The sequence below is a fragment of the Cynocephalus volans genome, chromosome 6 (assembly GCF_027409185.1).
Source record: "Cynocephalus volans isolate mCynVol1 chromosome 6, mCynVol1.pri, whole genome shotgun sequence".
Taxonomy (NCBI): Eukaryota; Metazoa; Chordata; class Mammalia; order Dermoptera; family Cynocephalidae; genus Cynocephalus; species Cynocephalus volans.
The window spans coordinates 42,796,744-42,813,397 of record NC_084465.1 but is presented as its reverse complement, the minus strand read 5'-3'; the positions used below and the strand labels follow the sequence as shown (position 1 = coordinate 42,813,397).

At 37.6% G+C, this 16,654-nt stretch overlaps 2 protein-coding genes across 2 annotated transcripts in view; both read left to right on the top strand.

The window, feature by feature from the left end:
* Window positions 1-2,863: 2,863 nt before the first annotated feature.
* On the top strand, window positions 2,864-3,060 carry LOC134380139 (uncharacterized). The gene has a single exon (XM_063099705.1). It carries the CDS (start codon window positions 2,902-2,904, stop codon window positions 3,058-3,060), a length of 159 nt encoding a protein of 52 aa, XP_062955775.1. The 5' UTR covers window positions 2,864-2,901.
* A 43-nt stretch (window positions 3,061-3,103) lies between these two features.
* IFRD1 (interferon related developmental regulator 1) overlaps window positions 3,104-16,654 on the top strand; it is a 29,777-nt gene continuing 16,226 nt past the window's right edge. Inside the window, exons 1-8 of the mRNA XM_063099701.1 lie at window positions 3,104-3,197; window positions 7,293-7,397; window positions 7,544-7,628; window positions 8,404-8,528; window positions 10,144-10,301; window positions 13,050-13,100; window positions 13,189-13,367; window positions 13,459-13,567. Coding sequence (XP_062955771.1) covers window positions 3,104-3,197; window positions 7,293-7,397; window positions 7,544-7,628; window positions 8,404-8,528; window positions 10,144-10,301; window positions 13,050-13,100; window positions 13,189-13,367; window positions 13,459-13,567 — 906 coding nt within the window. The remainder of the gene's footprint in view (window positions 3,198-7,292; window positions 7,398-7,543; window positions 7,629-8,403; window positions 8,529-10,143; window positions 10,302-13,049; window positions 13,101-13,188; window positions 13,368-13,458; window positions 13,568-16,654) is intronic.

Here is a 16,654-nt window from a genome sequence, read left to right as displayed (position 1 = left end):
AACAGTAATTGTAAATCTATAAGTGCCATGTACTGTTACAGTACTGAAGATACAGCAGTGAATAAAACAGGAATTCTTTTCTCATAATTCTATCATTCTAGTAGGGGAGAGAGACAATAACAATTGAACTAGAAAATATTAGGTAGTGCGATGGGCTCTGGAAGAATAATATAAGCAGGTTTTAGTGGTGATGGTAGTGGTGGGTGGGGTGAGGATGCTACATTAAAATAAAGAGTAGGAAGTCCTCCGCAGGGAAGTGTCATTTAAGCTGAGATCTGAATGACACTTGTAATTTGTATAATATTTGTAATATTTCTTCCTACTATTTGCAATTATATTTGGTGACTCAGTGTTTGTAGTCTTCTAATTTCTTTAGACATGCTGCAAAACAGTATGTTGAGTCGAAGACCATTGTCTCATGAGGAGTATGGCTAAATCTTTCTGACACTTGTATTGATCTGGAGCTAAACTGTAGACATCAAACTGTAGTAAGGTGATTTTATCAAAAGTACCCCTCAGAATTCATTATGCTAAAAGTTATACTCCACGTATGTAGTGATATATAGTTTCTCCCTTTCCTTGATCCTGAAAAATCTAGTCAACAATTATTTCTTAAATGTTCATTTAACATATATTAATTCTTGATTCTCTATAATTACCAATATAACACTTTTGGGGGGGGGATAAATATAACACTTCTTTTTGTGCCATGAGGGATACAGAGACAGATGTGCTCACAAATAAATGTAAAACAAGTATGTATATGATGTGGTAGGCTGTGGCTAGGCCTGCCCAAGAAAAGCCTCTAAGTGGATGTGAGTGGATGCAGAAAAAAAAGCCTGCTCCAAATGCAAGCAAAGCACACGTTTCAGGTGTGGAACCTGGACATTAGGCCTAGGTGATGTGGCTCACAGGGTAACAAAATTATTGCCTTATGTAAAGTATAAGTTATCTCTGGATGATGAAGAGCCTGGGGTTATAAAAGGTATTGAGTCAACAATTCTATGCTCCTCCAACCTGGAGACATCTCATTCCCTGTGGGCCAATGCCACTGAATTGCAGATGTGCTGCCACCAGATACAAGGAAATCAATGGTAGCTGCTTCCACCAACTTGCATCCGTATCTGTGTTTACTTGCTGCTTCAGGATTAAACAAAGTAAAAGCAACTCTGAAATGTTGCTCCTTAAATAGTGTCTTTGAATTGGCTGCGTGGGGATGTAATAAGTGCCATTAGAGCATTACAAGGAGTGATAAAGAGTTGTGAGGAGGAAGTAACAATTCTGGCTGGAGGCTTCATGAAGGTGGCAGCATTTGAGCTAGATCTTGAAAGATGGATAAAATTTTTAAGGTGAAGATGGAAAGAAGGGCATTGCAAGAACATGAAACAATATGAATGATGAAAGGGATGTAGGAGTGTACTGGAAAGGAAGAGCAGTCCCGTTGGCTGAGGAATAAGGCATGTATGGGGAAGCAGCAAAAGATGAGGCTGGGAAGGGAGTCAGAGCAGGCTAAGAGGGTTGGCATTTAATGCATTAGTAATGGGAACCATGGAATGTTTCTGAACAACTTTAATGGTAGGTGTATTAGTAAAATGGGGTATACACAAACAAATCTGCCAGCGTTACTGTGCATGAGACATGGACGAAAAGACTGGGAGCGCACTTAAAATGCCGAGGCATGAACTGACGACATGCTTGACTGGAGAACAGGACATGAATTTAAGACTCATTGCTTTGGGGAGGGTCTAAAGGGAGGAACTGTGTAGGAATTTTAGTTTTGCAATCTGAACATATGTGAACAGTACAGTGAACACCCAAAGGGAAGACAGGAAGAGGGAAACATAGTATTACTTTTAGAGATGTTGGGTTGAGGTGCAAGTGGGACATTCAGGTGGAAATGTGCTACTATCAGTTGAAAATGAGAGAATGGAGCTCAGGTGAGAGGTGGATGAGTCACCTACGTTGAGGTGAGTCAGTGAGTTTGGTCTGTCATAAGCATAGTATAAGAACCTAATAACAAGTCCTAAACACATGACAAATTTGTAACAAGGAAGACAGATATCTAGGAACACCTGAGTAAAAACAAAAACAAAAACCACTGTGATTATTGACATTTACAGCTGTTCTCAAAAACTCTTTTCCCAAATTGACCTCCTACGTGGCAGGTAAAATTGTCAAAGGACACATTCTTGTGTAGAAACCCATGACACTGAATCGCCAGCTATTTCATGTCTAGAATATGAGATATGCATGACCTACACAACTAAGTAGATGAAAGCACACCTTTTTTAGGGGTTCGGGGTCGCATAGCCCTGGACCACATGAGAAGTATTGATCACTAAACTAACTCAACAACTAAAACCATGGAAATGTTCCCAAGGAGGGGTATGGCTGTGCTTGGGCAGAAGCCGCAGGGAAGAAGGGAAAGGTTAACACGAGCAGCCAGAGAAACAGAAGCAAAGGCGATTGCGTAGCTCCAAGTTGAAAGCTGACTCTCATCATCGGGCATACCTACGCCATTGCTCATCACCCGTGACTACCTCTGTCAATTCCAAGGCGGGGAAGGGGAGGGGTCACGAGAAGGGAAGCAAGTGGGCAGAAAAGCCGGTTGAGAGGAGCCAGGAGGAGCTGGGAGCCAGGAGGCCTGCGGGGACTACATTTCCCAGAATCCAATGCGGCGCGAAGCCTCGTTCCCGGGGCGCGGATAGAAGACTTGCGGCATGGGATTGGTAGTCAGAAGGCATGCACCGCCCGAAGTAGGACTCTGGTGGGGAGATGTGCAGAGATTGGCTAGTGAGAGTCCGAGTCCCGCCCACATGTGGTGACGACAGGCGGCGGTCTTGCTACTTAAGGCGTCGTGGCCTCGACCGCCCCGCCTTAGCTCCCGCGCTAGAGAGAAACATGTATCGTTTCCGATCACAGCTCTTCACGGGGATTTCTGCTGCCGCCACCGCCCACTCTTACCCCCGCCGCTTCTCGCCTCTGTTGTTAGCCGAAGACTCGCCTCTCAGCCGCCCGCCGCACAGACGCACTAGTAAAAAGTGCAGCTCCATCGGCTGATCCTCGCTAAGCTCCGAGTTTAGGCGGCACCGGGCGTCCCACGATGCCGAAGAATAAGAAGCGGAATCCTCCCCACCGCGGTGGTAGTGGTGGCGGCGGCAGCTCAGGGGCAGCTGCAGCGACGGCGGCGACAGCAGGTAAGGGGGTATCCCCGCCGCCGGTATCCCGGCTGCCGTCTTGGGCACGGTGGGAGTTGTAGTTTTGCCTCGCCTTCAGAAGTTTGCGTCTCCAGGGCGCGTGGTTTTGCTGGCGAACTACAGTTCCCAGCATGCCCTGGGCGCCGTGCCTCGCGTGATTTAGATCTGGATTGTGAACGGGACTCCTGGGCACCGGTCCTGGGGCGGGGAGGAATGGGTCCCTTGGCCCGAGAGTGTGTCGGGATAGGGGGTGATCTGGAGCCGGGTGGGAGAGGAGCTGTCCTCAGAGGTTGCTGCGAGCTCTCCCAAACTTTTCCTGACCAAGGGTGGGACAGAGCTCGGAGTTGCGTCCGTGCTGTCACTGACCGCCACTGACCCTCCTCCCCTACTCCCCCGGCTCCGACGTGGAGTTCTCGGGAATGCCAAATGTCCGGCGGGTTTGGAAGGGCTCTTGCGTCACGCGGCCTGGGCCTTGCGCCAGGGGGCCGGGGTGACGCATAGGCGCCCGAGTGGCTGCTCATCCTGCTGCCTTCTTTCGCGTCCGGCGTGCCCACCTGGCCGGGCGAAGGCGTCGGAGACTGGGGGGGGCTCTGCCCCACCCTAGCTAGGCTCTGCTCCTACCCCTAACTGGCACCCGTAGAAGCCCCGGCCCCTAGCTCCACTGCGACCAGCCAAGGCGACCTCCTGCTCCCCGTAGCAAAAACCACGTTCTCCTTTGTGCTGCATTCTATAGGTTCTCCCCAGCGAGCTCCGGATTGGTAGGGGTCGTGAGGAGCTCAGGTCGACGTTGGCTAAAAGTTTAGGGTTTTGGTGTCTTCACTGTGAAGTTGAAGCTTTTCCTAGATGGGTAGGTGCTTAATTGAGTTTATGGTTCTCTACTTACTAACCATACAGTTAAGAAAAGGACTCCAACCGGAAGGTCATTCCACGAGACACCACACTTCATTCAAATAGAGTATTAAAGCAAACTGAGTAAAATCATCTCATTTAGTAATTGTTTTGTTGAGATTATAAAGTTAAATATTGGAATGCCCTTAGACGTTTATCACATCGGAGCTAATATTAGCCATCAGGTATTTGTTGACAAAGTTGCCACTCTTTGCCCCTGAGACTGATGTGCCTTTGTTCATCAGAAAAGTAAATATGTAAATTATCTTGTTAAAGATTACTGGAAACCGGCATTTGTAAAGCTTTCCTGTAGGGTTGATGGCAGCACGAAAGCTTGAAATCGTGTATTAAACAATTATTGATAATAGAAATGGGTTATTATAAATGCAATTTTCTTTCTTTAGATCACTATTATTTTGATTGAATGCTCTTGATGTTCAAGAAATTTATTCTTTGCCAAGATGTAAAATATGTAGTTGAAGCATCTAGTTACTCTGTGTGAATTGAGGATACCTCTTACCTCTGTGCTTCAGCTTTAACTCATTTGAAGTAAACATTCGAATTTTGCCTAGAAGATCCTTATTAATTTTATTCTTTAAGTTTACCCTTTGTTGACGAAATGGAAATAATGGAGAAGCAGCAATCTAAAGTCATTTTGAAAATGATAATAATGTTAGTAATGGCCTCCTTGAATAAACCTTTATGCCCTTTTGAAGCTCCCTGGCAAGCCTCCTTTCTTCCTTGTACTTAAGCGTAGGCCTCCAGTGGCTGTTGAGGATTGCCTTTCAAATTTTGCCTCAAGGCTCATTGTGACTTTATATTAGCCATATTGCTGCTGCCTTTGAAATTATTTTTAGTAGAAAAGATACATTTAAACACTGAATTTTACCACATACAAACATTTAACTCTGATTTTTAGCATGTATAAGCAAATGGAAAATAATTCTTTGGCTAGTTTATAAAACTATACAGGCTTTGAATGTTTTTGGAAGTTTACACTAGAACTTAACTGTGATTTCCTCTTGGAAGTAGAACTGGGGAAAGATGCAGGAGAGATTTACTTTTTTGTAACTTTACCTTGAATCCCATATGAATGCTCTACTTATTCAATAAATAATGAATAAATGATAGTTGAGTAGAAGAGATGGAAAAATGTCCCAAACTTTTGCTTGTTTACAAGCCACTTACTTTACTGTTATTCTTTAATGGCATCTAGAAGAAATGGGATTTATATGAGGTCTCCACTATGTAACCAAACAGATTAACAACTTGTCTTTATCACTATAATGGGTTTTCCATTTAAACTCTGTTTTTTAAGTTATTGGAGAGTTCTAGGAAGCTAATGAGATTGATCTCTAGTCATACCTCTGTCATAGCACTTAATTTGAAGAGAGCATTTTTAAGAAAGAATAGCACCTTATTAGTAAGACCTCTAGAAATAAGGACTTTGTGGTGCCACCTCATAAATGGTACTTAGGATCACAAAGTGCATGAGTTTGAGCTAGATAGCAGACATTGATACAGAGTTCTTTTTTTTGATTCTTTTTTTCCCTCTTTCTGTTGAGTCTTGGAAAGAAGTCATTAAAACTGATCAGTTAAGAGAAGGGAGCTGAGTAACAGCTGCACTTAGAAATAGGCTGAATATGGAAAATAGAAGATGTAAATTGACTTGTGAGTAAATGTTAAAAAAATTAATCAGATGACACTCAACTATTCCATGACTTCAACCCAGACAGACAATGAAGATAGACCTCAAAATAGAATATGATGTCATAGATCTTTATTTGTTCATTTCTTTCCTAAACACTCATGAACAAATTTTGAGATCTTGGCTTCATTACTTATTCTTTATGCTTTACTGCTTTGATTGGCACTACTTTGGTACTAAGCAAGCACATTTGAAGGCTACTTGCTTGCTATGTTAATTTTAAGAATCTGCTAAGTTCTCTGTTTTGATTTTAAAAAAAAAAACCATTAAAAAAGAACAAGCTTCTGGCCGAGCCCGTGGCGTACTTGGGAGAGTGCGGCGCTGGGAGCACGGCTACGCTGCCGCCGCAGGTTCGGATCCTATATAGGAATGACTGGTACACTCACTGGCTGAGTGCCGGTCACAAAAAAGGCAAAAAAAAAAAAAAAAAAAAAAAAGAACAAGCTTCAATTTAGGATTTAAAAAAACCTAAGATAGTAAAGGACACAACTTGTTTTGAATGTAGGGAGCTAGTGGATATTTGGTGCAATCTTTGATTTTACTGGTAAGGGAAATTGGGCTAACAGTTAAATCAAGTGACTGACTCAGGGTCACTTTGGGGCAGAATCTGAGACTTATTTTAACCCCGTCCTCAATGTAATTCATGATTGGGCAATCTTTTCATTGATACAAAGTCCCTAAGTGACTATGCATTTATTCCTTAAATTAGTGAAGTTGAGAGAAAGATTCTAGTTAAAAAAAAATTTTTTTTTTTTTGGTAATAGCATTGATATTTTTAAACTCTTGAAACATTTCTTGTAAAGGTAATTTCTCTAACAGGCTTTTATACTATATCAAGTACCAAAATTTCTACTTTAAGCCTTTTTTTCTTTTAATTCAGGTTATATTTAAAACTACACACCTTCCGTTAACTCCTTAATTCCTCTTCACATTAGTGTAACCTAAAAACCCATTCAGCAGTTAATGTTTACTAAGCCCATTCATTCTTATTGGAAAATATATTTGTCTTGTTCTTATGATGATCCATACATGATACTCTTTCTGGATTTATTTTCATTGTCTTCATGATTTATATTCATGGCTTGAAGGTAATTTTTTCATCTTTCTTATCAATTTTTGTACCATTAAAAACTGGTGCCTCATGTTAGGTAATTGATATATTTCTGAGGTTGATGTACATTATAAGTAGTTGGTGCTCTGAAATACATGTTAGGTGAGTTGGCTTATATTAGGTCTATTTAAGTATGCTCTTTTGTGATATAATCATCTCCTTTTTGAAAATACGTTTGAGGGGGCTGCCCAGTTAGCTCAGTTGGTTAGGATGTGGTGCTAGTAAGACCACAATTCATAGGTTCAATCCCTGTACTAGCCAGTTGTGCCCACCCACCCCCTGCAAAAACAAAACAAAAGTTTGGGTTTTTATTACTGTATTTGTCCCAAGTAAATATTTGCATATATGACAACAAAGTCATCCACCTTTTTCCTCTTTTACCTAATAGGTGGCCAGCATCGAAATGTTCAACCTTTTAGTGATGAGGATGCATCGATTGAAACAATGAGCCATTGCAGTGGTTACAGCGATCCTTCCAGTTTTACTGAAGATGGTATGAGTTTTAAATTTAAAATTGCAACTTTAGATAAAAAGATGTGTTAGATGGAGGAATTCTTGTAGCTAAGGTATGTCATTACTCGTTGCCTATCTGCTTTGTTTCTACATTAATTACAGTGGTTGGTTTATATTGTTCCTTAGGACCAGAAATCCTTGATGAGGAAGGAACTCAAGAAGACTTAGAGTACAAATTGAAGGGATTAATTGACCTAACCCTGGATAAGAGGTAGGAGATATTGGAAACTCTTTATTCTGGGTGATTCCAATCAGCCACTTTACATATATAATTTGTGCAGTTCCCTGATATAGCAGTATGTTTTTCCTAAGGCTTGACTTGTTTACTTTGGATGATTTAATGTTTCTTGTTCCGTTGAATGTTTAATGTGTATAGTAACATGCCACTAGAATTTAGATTAATTCAGATTAGTCATTGTTTTAGCATAATAGCATACATATAATTGTATTTGATTATAATTCAAATAGGTTTGTTGGATTAAAAGTTTATCTTTAACTAGAAATGACAGCTAAACTTTGCTTTAAGTTGCTTGTCTGTTAATTTTGTTATGGACATAAAAATGTCAAAGATAAATTGTTTTCTTCATAGCAATTCTAGAACTGATGTAACCAAAGGGAATTAAAAAGCCCAGAAGATGCAAACATGAATTCTAGACGTTTGTAGTGTTAAAAAATGTGAGTTTCATTAAATATGTAACATAGGAGAACATGTATGTTGAAAGTATAAAATATTAAAGTTGTGGCTGTCAAACTCAGAAAAATGCTATGATGTAAAGCAGCTTAAAAATGTTTTATGTAGTAAGGTGAGTTGAGATGTGGATGAAAGTTAAATTATGTTATTGAAAAGTAGTTAGAGCTTGATGACAATTAGATTTAAAACTATTGATAGAAAAACTTTAAAAGGAAATAAACTACATTTTTAAAAGTCATTGACTTATGGTACACTCCAACTGGATCTTCTTTCTCTTACATTTTGCTTTAAACAGTGCGAAGACAAGGCAGGCAGCTCTTGAAGGTATTAAAAGTGCACTGGCTTCAAAAATGCTTTATGAATTTATTCTGGAAAGAAGAATGACTTTAACTGATAGCATTGAGCGCTGCCTGAAAAAAGGTAATACCCTTATTTTTGAGTCACAGGCATGGAACTAATAAGGAATTTATTACCTTCTTTGCAATAACATTTGCTTATGGCAGTAGAACACTGGCGCACTCTTACAACTTTATAATAATCAAGGACTACACCATGCTTATTACAACTCAAAATGGGACTTCTTAGAAACTTTGTTTTTGCTTATGTAATAAGCAGATTGAAACTAGGAAGGATTGGGGTGGATTGTCGCTTTTGTTGTATCAAAAAAACTGATTGCCATCCTCTTGTTACATCGAAAAGGCTTGAAAATGTGTCAGATGTCAATATAATGTATTTAAAAAGCCACCCTACTTCATTTTTCTAAAATTGAGAAAGTATAATCATCTAGCTCATTTTCCTTTGCACTTATTTAAAACATGGATTGTACCTGTAGAGGACATCATTTTCAGGATATCCCTTGAAATATCTGAATTCTAGAACTTTCTAGTAGAAATTCTGGAATTCACATTGTTATAATGATAGAACTTATAAGGATAAAGAGAGACCTTAAAGATTAAGTCTAGTGTCACCAGACTTTTCAGTTTTAGGAACCACCAAAATTAAAAAGATTTGCATCTGCTAGTTATTTTGCCAAGTAAGAACATTATGAAAATAATTACATTTTACTACCATTATCACTTTAACAATATTTCTAGCATCAAGAATGTAGGAAGCACACATTTCTTTAGATTGAATGAACCTTATGTCCATATTTTTCTTATTTTGCCTCAAGGTGAAATCTTGTTATGAATGAAATCAGTGATCAAATCCACCCCCTCATTGTACAGAAAGGCCTAGGAAAAGTGAGATGGGGCTAAACTTACATAATTTGATAGTAGAGTATTTCAACTTTTTTGAAATATCATAATGGCTTTGTTGAAGGTGTTTAACATTGAAATTGACTCCCATAATGCTAGTTGGACTAGGTGACCTTTAAAAATTCCATTCCAGTCTGCATGTTTTATTTTTAATTTATCAGGTAATAATTTAAGTTCAGTATTTGCCCAAACCCTTTGGTGTATACAACTCTCAAAAAAAGTGAATTTTACACTTGTCTTTATGTAAATGTATTTTCTGTGGTTTTAAAGAATCCCTTATTTTTAGTCCCTTATTTATTTAAAAAAATTTTGGAAGGGAAACCCTGAAGCGATACCTCATGGGCTGTGTACATCTGAAATGTTTAGGAGATTGACTCAAGGGCTACTGGAGCACTATTCCTATGAGTGCATTAAGGAGTTAAAAGGCAGAAATTGGCACAAAACATTATTTTGTTGAACCATTACAGTACTCCCTTAAGATAGGTATTAATCTCCATTTTACAGATGAAGAAATCTTTTTGGAGAATAACGGTAATTAATGGAAGGTTATTAGCCAGTAAGTGTCAGATCTAGGATTTGAGTGAGGTCTGTTTATGAAGTTTGAGCTCTTTAACTTCACTAAGTTTATATGTCGAAATCTAGAGCATAGTAATGGTTTCGTAAATGGTAGATTATTTTGTAATTCTCTTAAGAGTTTAGAGAAATTTGGGAAATTGCTATATTTGTAAGTTAGACTACTGAAGATAATTTGTCCTGGTGCCTCTTTGCTTCTTTTCCAGGGAAAAGTGATGAGCAACGTGCAGCTGCGGCATTAGCATCTGTTCTTTGTATTCAGTTGGGCCCTGGAATTGAAAGTGAAGAGATTTTAAAAACTCTTGGACCAATCCTAAAGAAAATAATTTGTGATGGGACAGCTAGTATCCAGGCTAGGCAAACTGTGAGTGTAAGATTTTTAAATTTACAGATCTATCTAGGCATGATGCCCAGACATAAGTAGTAGGTTTTTATTGATATTTATTCTCATTTGTCTTTAATTTTAGTGAGCAGACTTAATATGACAGTTGTTTTCTTAAATTTTCTGAGACTCTACAGAGCATCCCATATAGAACAAACTTCTAAGGCTTTGAAATTGAAGGTCACATACTGATAATAAATATTATTGAGTTACTTAGGGTGATTGTAGAATAATTTTGATTGGACCTTAAGGAAATGGTCTAGACACTTAATGTTTATTGGGTGGTTATTTTTTATTCTAAGAAATGTAATGGTTTTGGTTTTTGTTTTTTGCTTTTTTTTGGCTGCTGTGGACTATCATAAGTTTTTATGAAAAATCTGAATGCTATATTTACGTGGGTGGATTTGGGTAGATGTGGGAAACTCTGAAACTGACTTGTGAAATATTCATTTACTTCTGGAATTTGAGAAAGCTTTTATTTCCTAATTATTTGATCCTTACCATTTATAATACTTGACTTTAGATTTTGGATTTTTGCTTTTGTTTTTGTTGCACTAAGAAGTAATTTAAATGATCATGTGAACATGAAACATATGAAGTGATCTTAGTTTGTTTGGAAAATAATATGTGAATCTTAAGCTGTTTTCCTAACAAGGGAACCAGTTCAAGTTTGAAACTTTTTAGTACTGATTATTCAAATTAGCTTTTTCCTTAGTATTATGTAAGGTAAGTGACATTAATCTTTGTATCAGATAAACCCTGAAGTCTTTGCAGCTTAATAAAAGTTTATTTCTTGCTCATATCACCACCCAATGCCAGTTGGCAGGAACCCTAGGCCTCTATCGTGCAGCTCTGTCACATCTCCAGATTCTCTCCATACGGCAGCGAGGGTAGCAAGATGGGGAGGGCATGAGGACAGAGGCTCAGGCCAGAGCTCATCGCCTCTGCATCCAGTTCCTTGGTTTACCAACTGTGCAGAGGCTGGGAATAGCCTAACTGCCCCGAAGGCAAAGAAATAGGAGTTTGGCAACTTCATAGTATTCTCTGTACCCTCCAGTAATTAGTAGTCCTAAAGTATTTAATTAGCTTTTGCTATTTATCTTTTTGTTTCCTCTTTTTTGTGTAACTTTTAAATTGTGTAGGACTGTTGGGCATATTTCTGAAATCTTAGAAAGATGGAAAACACTCTGCTGGGTAGGTATTTGGAGTGGCCACTTATTTTTGGTTGCATGTGACTTTGTTGTCATATTTCTGACTTGGAGAGACTTTTTTTTTTTGATGGCTGGCCAGTACAGGGATTGAAACCTGGACTTTGGTGTTATCAGCATCGTGCTCTAACCAACTGAGCTAACCAGCCAGCCCAGGATTTTTTTTTTTTTTAACTTATCAGTCTTCACATTAACATATGGAATACATATTAAATATAAGCAGCCCAAATTTTTATTTTGCCATTTCTCTTAGAGTCATCAAAAGGGGAGATGTGGACTTGCTTCTGCTGCTTGCTTAGGAGAAGGGATTACAGATTGGATTTTTTTTTTTCTGAGAATAATGCTTAGGCTACTTTTTAATTTTAATAATGTCCAATTTTTACCAGGATGAAATAATGAAAATAAAATAGTGACACCAAACAGATGAATATCACAGACATTCTCACAGTACTGGAACAGAACTAGCTGAAAGCTGGGCAATGATGCCTGTGGTGACTTTGAAGACTTAAAGCTTTAATGGTACTTGGAACAACATGGGGGAATCCTAGGGATAAAATATGGAGAAAGGGAAATGGAGAATAATAAAACCTCCGATTACAGATTCTGTTTTGATGGCTGCTGTTTATGTTGTAAGCAGATTATTTGCATAAGTATTGCTTTCTGAGTGTATTTTATTAGGTGAGCATTAACTTTTTTGTAACCCTTTTTTCATCAACAAAAAGCAATTATAGGATTCCTATAACCTCTTTTCAAAATATTCCAAAATGAATAAAATCTGAATTCATGAGATCCTTCTTTAGGTGGGAAGTTTAAGGACGATTACTTAAGTTTTATGAGATTTTTGCTCCTCTGTTCTTATTTCTTGGAAGCTGTTTTCTGTAAGAAGTTTTCATAGTAGAGTCTTCATAAAAACAAATGAATATAAATGGTTTTAAAAGCATAAAACCCAATATTAATCTTAATGTGTTTTACAGATTTTTAAGAGAGAAAGTGGGTTTCTTTATGTTAAATGTCCAAGCTTCATCTCTATCTTTGAATTACAGTTGAAGTTTGATCTGTTAGGCAGTTGCACTGCATATAAAAAGGAAATGAGGGGATTATTAGTAGGTAGTTCGCCCTTTTAAAATGCTTTGCTTATGTAGAGTAAGAAAAATAATTCAGTAATTTAAATCATAGACTATGGAGCTGGAATGGATTTAGAAATTATGTAGTTCATTTGCATAGACTATTTCCTCTGATTTTATGGATTAATAAAGGAAGACCCAAGAGGAACAGAATCACTTTCCTAAAGTCATACTGTGAATTTGGTAGCAGAGCTTGTGCTGAAACCCATTTCCCTTGACTCAATATTCGATATTCTTTCTTTACCACCCTGTCTTTATATACTGTGCTTGGGACCTAATATAGTAATATAGTTGAGAAAATTTTCACATTGAATTATAAGAACAGGAACATGTAGAATTAATAAGAAATAAAATTAGAAACATTAATATCTGGTTTTTTTGTTTGTTTGTTTTTTTAGTGTGCAACTTGCTTTGGGGTTTGCTGTTTTATTGCCACAGATGATATTACTGTAAGTAGAAAACCTTTGACTCCAGTTATCTGCAGTTATTTTTTTCTAATTTAAGATGGTTATCTCAGTTCTTATTCTTGTGCATTAGGAGCTGTATTCAACTCTGGAATGTTTGGAAAATATCTTCACCAAGTCTTATCTCAAGGAGAAAGACACCAATGTTATTTGCAGCACCCCTAATATATTGCTTCATATCAGCTCACTTCTCGCATGGACGTTATTACTGACCATATGCCCAATCAGTGAAGTGAAGAAAAAGCTTGAGATGTATGTATTTTTTAGTTTCATGTTTTATAAAAGCAACATTTAGTTGACATAATTGGTTGCATTCACATAGTAATGACTAACTATTTTTTAGGCATTTCCATAAACTTCCAAGCCTCCTTTCTTGTGATGATGTAAACATGAGAATAGCTGCTGGTGAATCTTTGGCACTTCTGTTTGAATTGGCCAGAGGAATGGAGAGTGTGAGTATCTAATTGGCAGAGGAAAAAGATTGTGCCATGAGAACCATTATTCCATCGTTATCTTCACAATTAAGAATTGGGTAATAACTTTGGAGCATGACCAGCTTGAGCACCTAGTGATTGATTACCCTGTTTCTTGGCAGTGGTGATATAATACTTTTGAGAGCACAAACCAGTAGGGGTTGGTAGAGCAGTTTTTGAGTGTAGATCATTATACTTAATTTTTGTTATCTGTAGAATTGAAGTTTAGGGATGCTCTACTACTCATGGAGAGAGTTGTGTTTAGTATAATCCATATGGAACTGCTTGGATTTCTCCAATACCCGACACATTAAGGTAATTCAAGAGTGTGATGCTTTATAATAAATATTAGACAAATGGATGAAATATTAATAGGTATGAGATGAGATGAATTAAGTCACTGTTGTTTAACTTCTCTAAGCCAAAGATGGAAACAAACATTACCCTTTAGACTGGGCGTGTACTTTGCTGTTCAACATGCACTGTCCATTCAGGGAAACTTCTTGTCTCAGACAAGCTGGTACATTCAGTAGCCCTAGTTTGTGATCTCTATTCTAAGCATTGCTGAAAGAAAGGAATGGTTCGAATTGGCTGGAAGAGGGAATTTGTTCTTAGATGTGTGATTCCAATAGTGTGCTGATATTTAGAATTGAGGAGTAGCTTTTACTGCCTTCGTATTGAATCTGTAGACATTTATTGTCATGGTGACAAATGCAAGAAGGATTCAGTAAAGAAACCCACGTGTAAGGGAAATGTGTAACTAAATAAGATGTGCTATTGCTAACCTTGAGTTACTTACTAGATGCTTTTTAATTTAAGGAGAAAGACTGTATTTATTTACAGAATAAAACTTTCTGCAATTAAAGAAGTTATTTAACAGCAAATAATTCCAAAAAAGCTTAACACAGTGTTCTGGTATGTCTGCCATATTTAGCCAGGTTTAGGCTCTTAAAGTTTATGTGTGAAGTGTCTGTCTCTATCACCCCTCACCCCTTATTTTTTTGAAGACTAGCAGGTAGGAATGGAAAATGAGTTAATGCTGTCAGTAGCTAATGATTCTCCTTATGTGACAAATTGGACTAAAATTTAGCAATTAATTGAATTTTATTGAGCTTGTTAATGGCTCCTTAACCTCAAGGCATAAAAACCAGATGTCTCGATTTTTAATCTTTTGTTCCTCTACTGGACAGAAATGGTAATTTCTCTTTTTTTCCTTTGAGATATGTCATAAAAGTGAAGTAGTATTTAAATTTGTGTAAACATATCACGCACATTTCTTTTGCTCTCTGACTGAATAAATCATATGGGATAGCCAGGAGAACTCATCCAAACATGTTTAATTTTACTGAAATCCTTGCCCACAGACAAAAATGAACTGGGTTATAAAACAGGACTTAATGTTTTGTTTGCTATTTTTTTCTTTTTAAGCAACTTAGCTTTTTAAGTGTGTGTGTTGGTAATAGTGGTGGTGGAATAGTTATATGGTATTCAAAAATTAATTAAACCAGGGTGTTAATGAAATACATAGGAAGATTAAAAATAGAGTTTTGTAGCAAAGGAATGGCATTGAATTATCAGAGTCTTTTGTTAACATAATTACTACCTGGAAATCTAGTAGTGTGGTGAATTCTACCTGGGAGACTTAGAAAAAAACTTCTGAAGAACTGACTTTTAGGTTGGATTTTAAAGAATGAGTTGGTTAAATGTTGGTAATAGCTATTTGTTCAGAGTTGAAATTAGAAATTACTAATCTTTTGTGAGAGCTCTCCTAGCTTACTGTATGTATTTGCCATACAACCAAGTAGATAAGAGTAGACTCTGGAGCTGCACTGCCTGGGTTCAGATCTCTCTTCTACCCTTACTAGTGGATGATGTTAGGCAACTTCTCCATGCCTTGGTGTCGTTATCTTTAAAATGGAGAAAACAATAATAACTGCTTCATAGAGTTGTTGAGAGCACATAATAGGTACGGTGTAAGTGAAAGCTATTACTGTGTTGATTGGAGTATTGCTCCCTTCCACTCCCGCTCTGGTAAGAGCCCACTAGTGGCCTTTTAGGAACTCTAGGGTAGCTTAAAGTAAGTAATACTACTTGGTGAGCAGAATTACAGATTTTGGGGGCCATGTGATGTGCTAGGCCAAGCCCGACTCAGGAAAATATACCAAAATACAGTATATGCAAAATACAAATACAAAATACAGTCAGACCTTCCCCAATTCTCCCTATCCCCTTCCCCACCTGACCTGATGGGAAGTGCTACAGTATAGAGAAAAAAAGATAATCTGATGACAAACAACACACTCCTTGGGGCTGAATCTGAAATCATTTAGATTTTATATATCAAAAGGGGCAACTCAACATTATTCTTTTTCTTGCCTTTGTTTATAAGATAACTGACCCAGTGTAAAAATATCTTTATGCCTTGATAAAGATATTCTCCCACAGTTAGCAGGGTTTCAAAAAAAATAAATCTCTGTGCTTGAGTAGTCAGATAAAGCCATTTTAGAGTTAGTGTTCAGCACTTTGCAGTGAATTGGGGAGGGATTAAATCTACTTCAATGTTAGACTTCCATATGATTTTTATTTCTTAACAGTATAGCTGTCCAAGACCCAACTTATTTCATTTTGTTTACAGTCAGTTTACTGATGATGTCTATATGGAAATACAAGATTGGGGAATGATTTTTTGTGACCATAAGCATCTCTCTATGTCTGCCTAAACTCCAAAGTTTTCTGCGACTTCATTTCATCCTAATTCTATTTGACTTTCAAAATCATTTAATTTATTATAGCTGTTATTCTGGTATGAAATAATTATGTTCAGCTGACCAGTTTTTTGTATTTATATTGTGTTAGATTGGAACAGACTGTATGATAATTGTAAGAGCTGTAACTTAATGGATGTTTATGTACTGCATTGTATATATTTTTAATATTTCATTTAATCCTCATAATGAACCTATGGGTGGTATTTTTTTCATTTTATATAAAAGGAACCTGAGACACAAATGTAATGTAATTATGCCCAAGGTTGTATAGATCTAAATGGTGGATGCTTGTGATTCT

Bases quoted from the DNA above. Each gene is read 5' to 3' on its own strand.
- LOC134380139 (XM_063099705.1), top strand. From the start codon at position 2,902: ATGTATCGTTTCCGATCACAGCTCTTCACGGGGATTTCTGCTGCCGCC.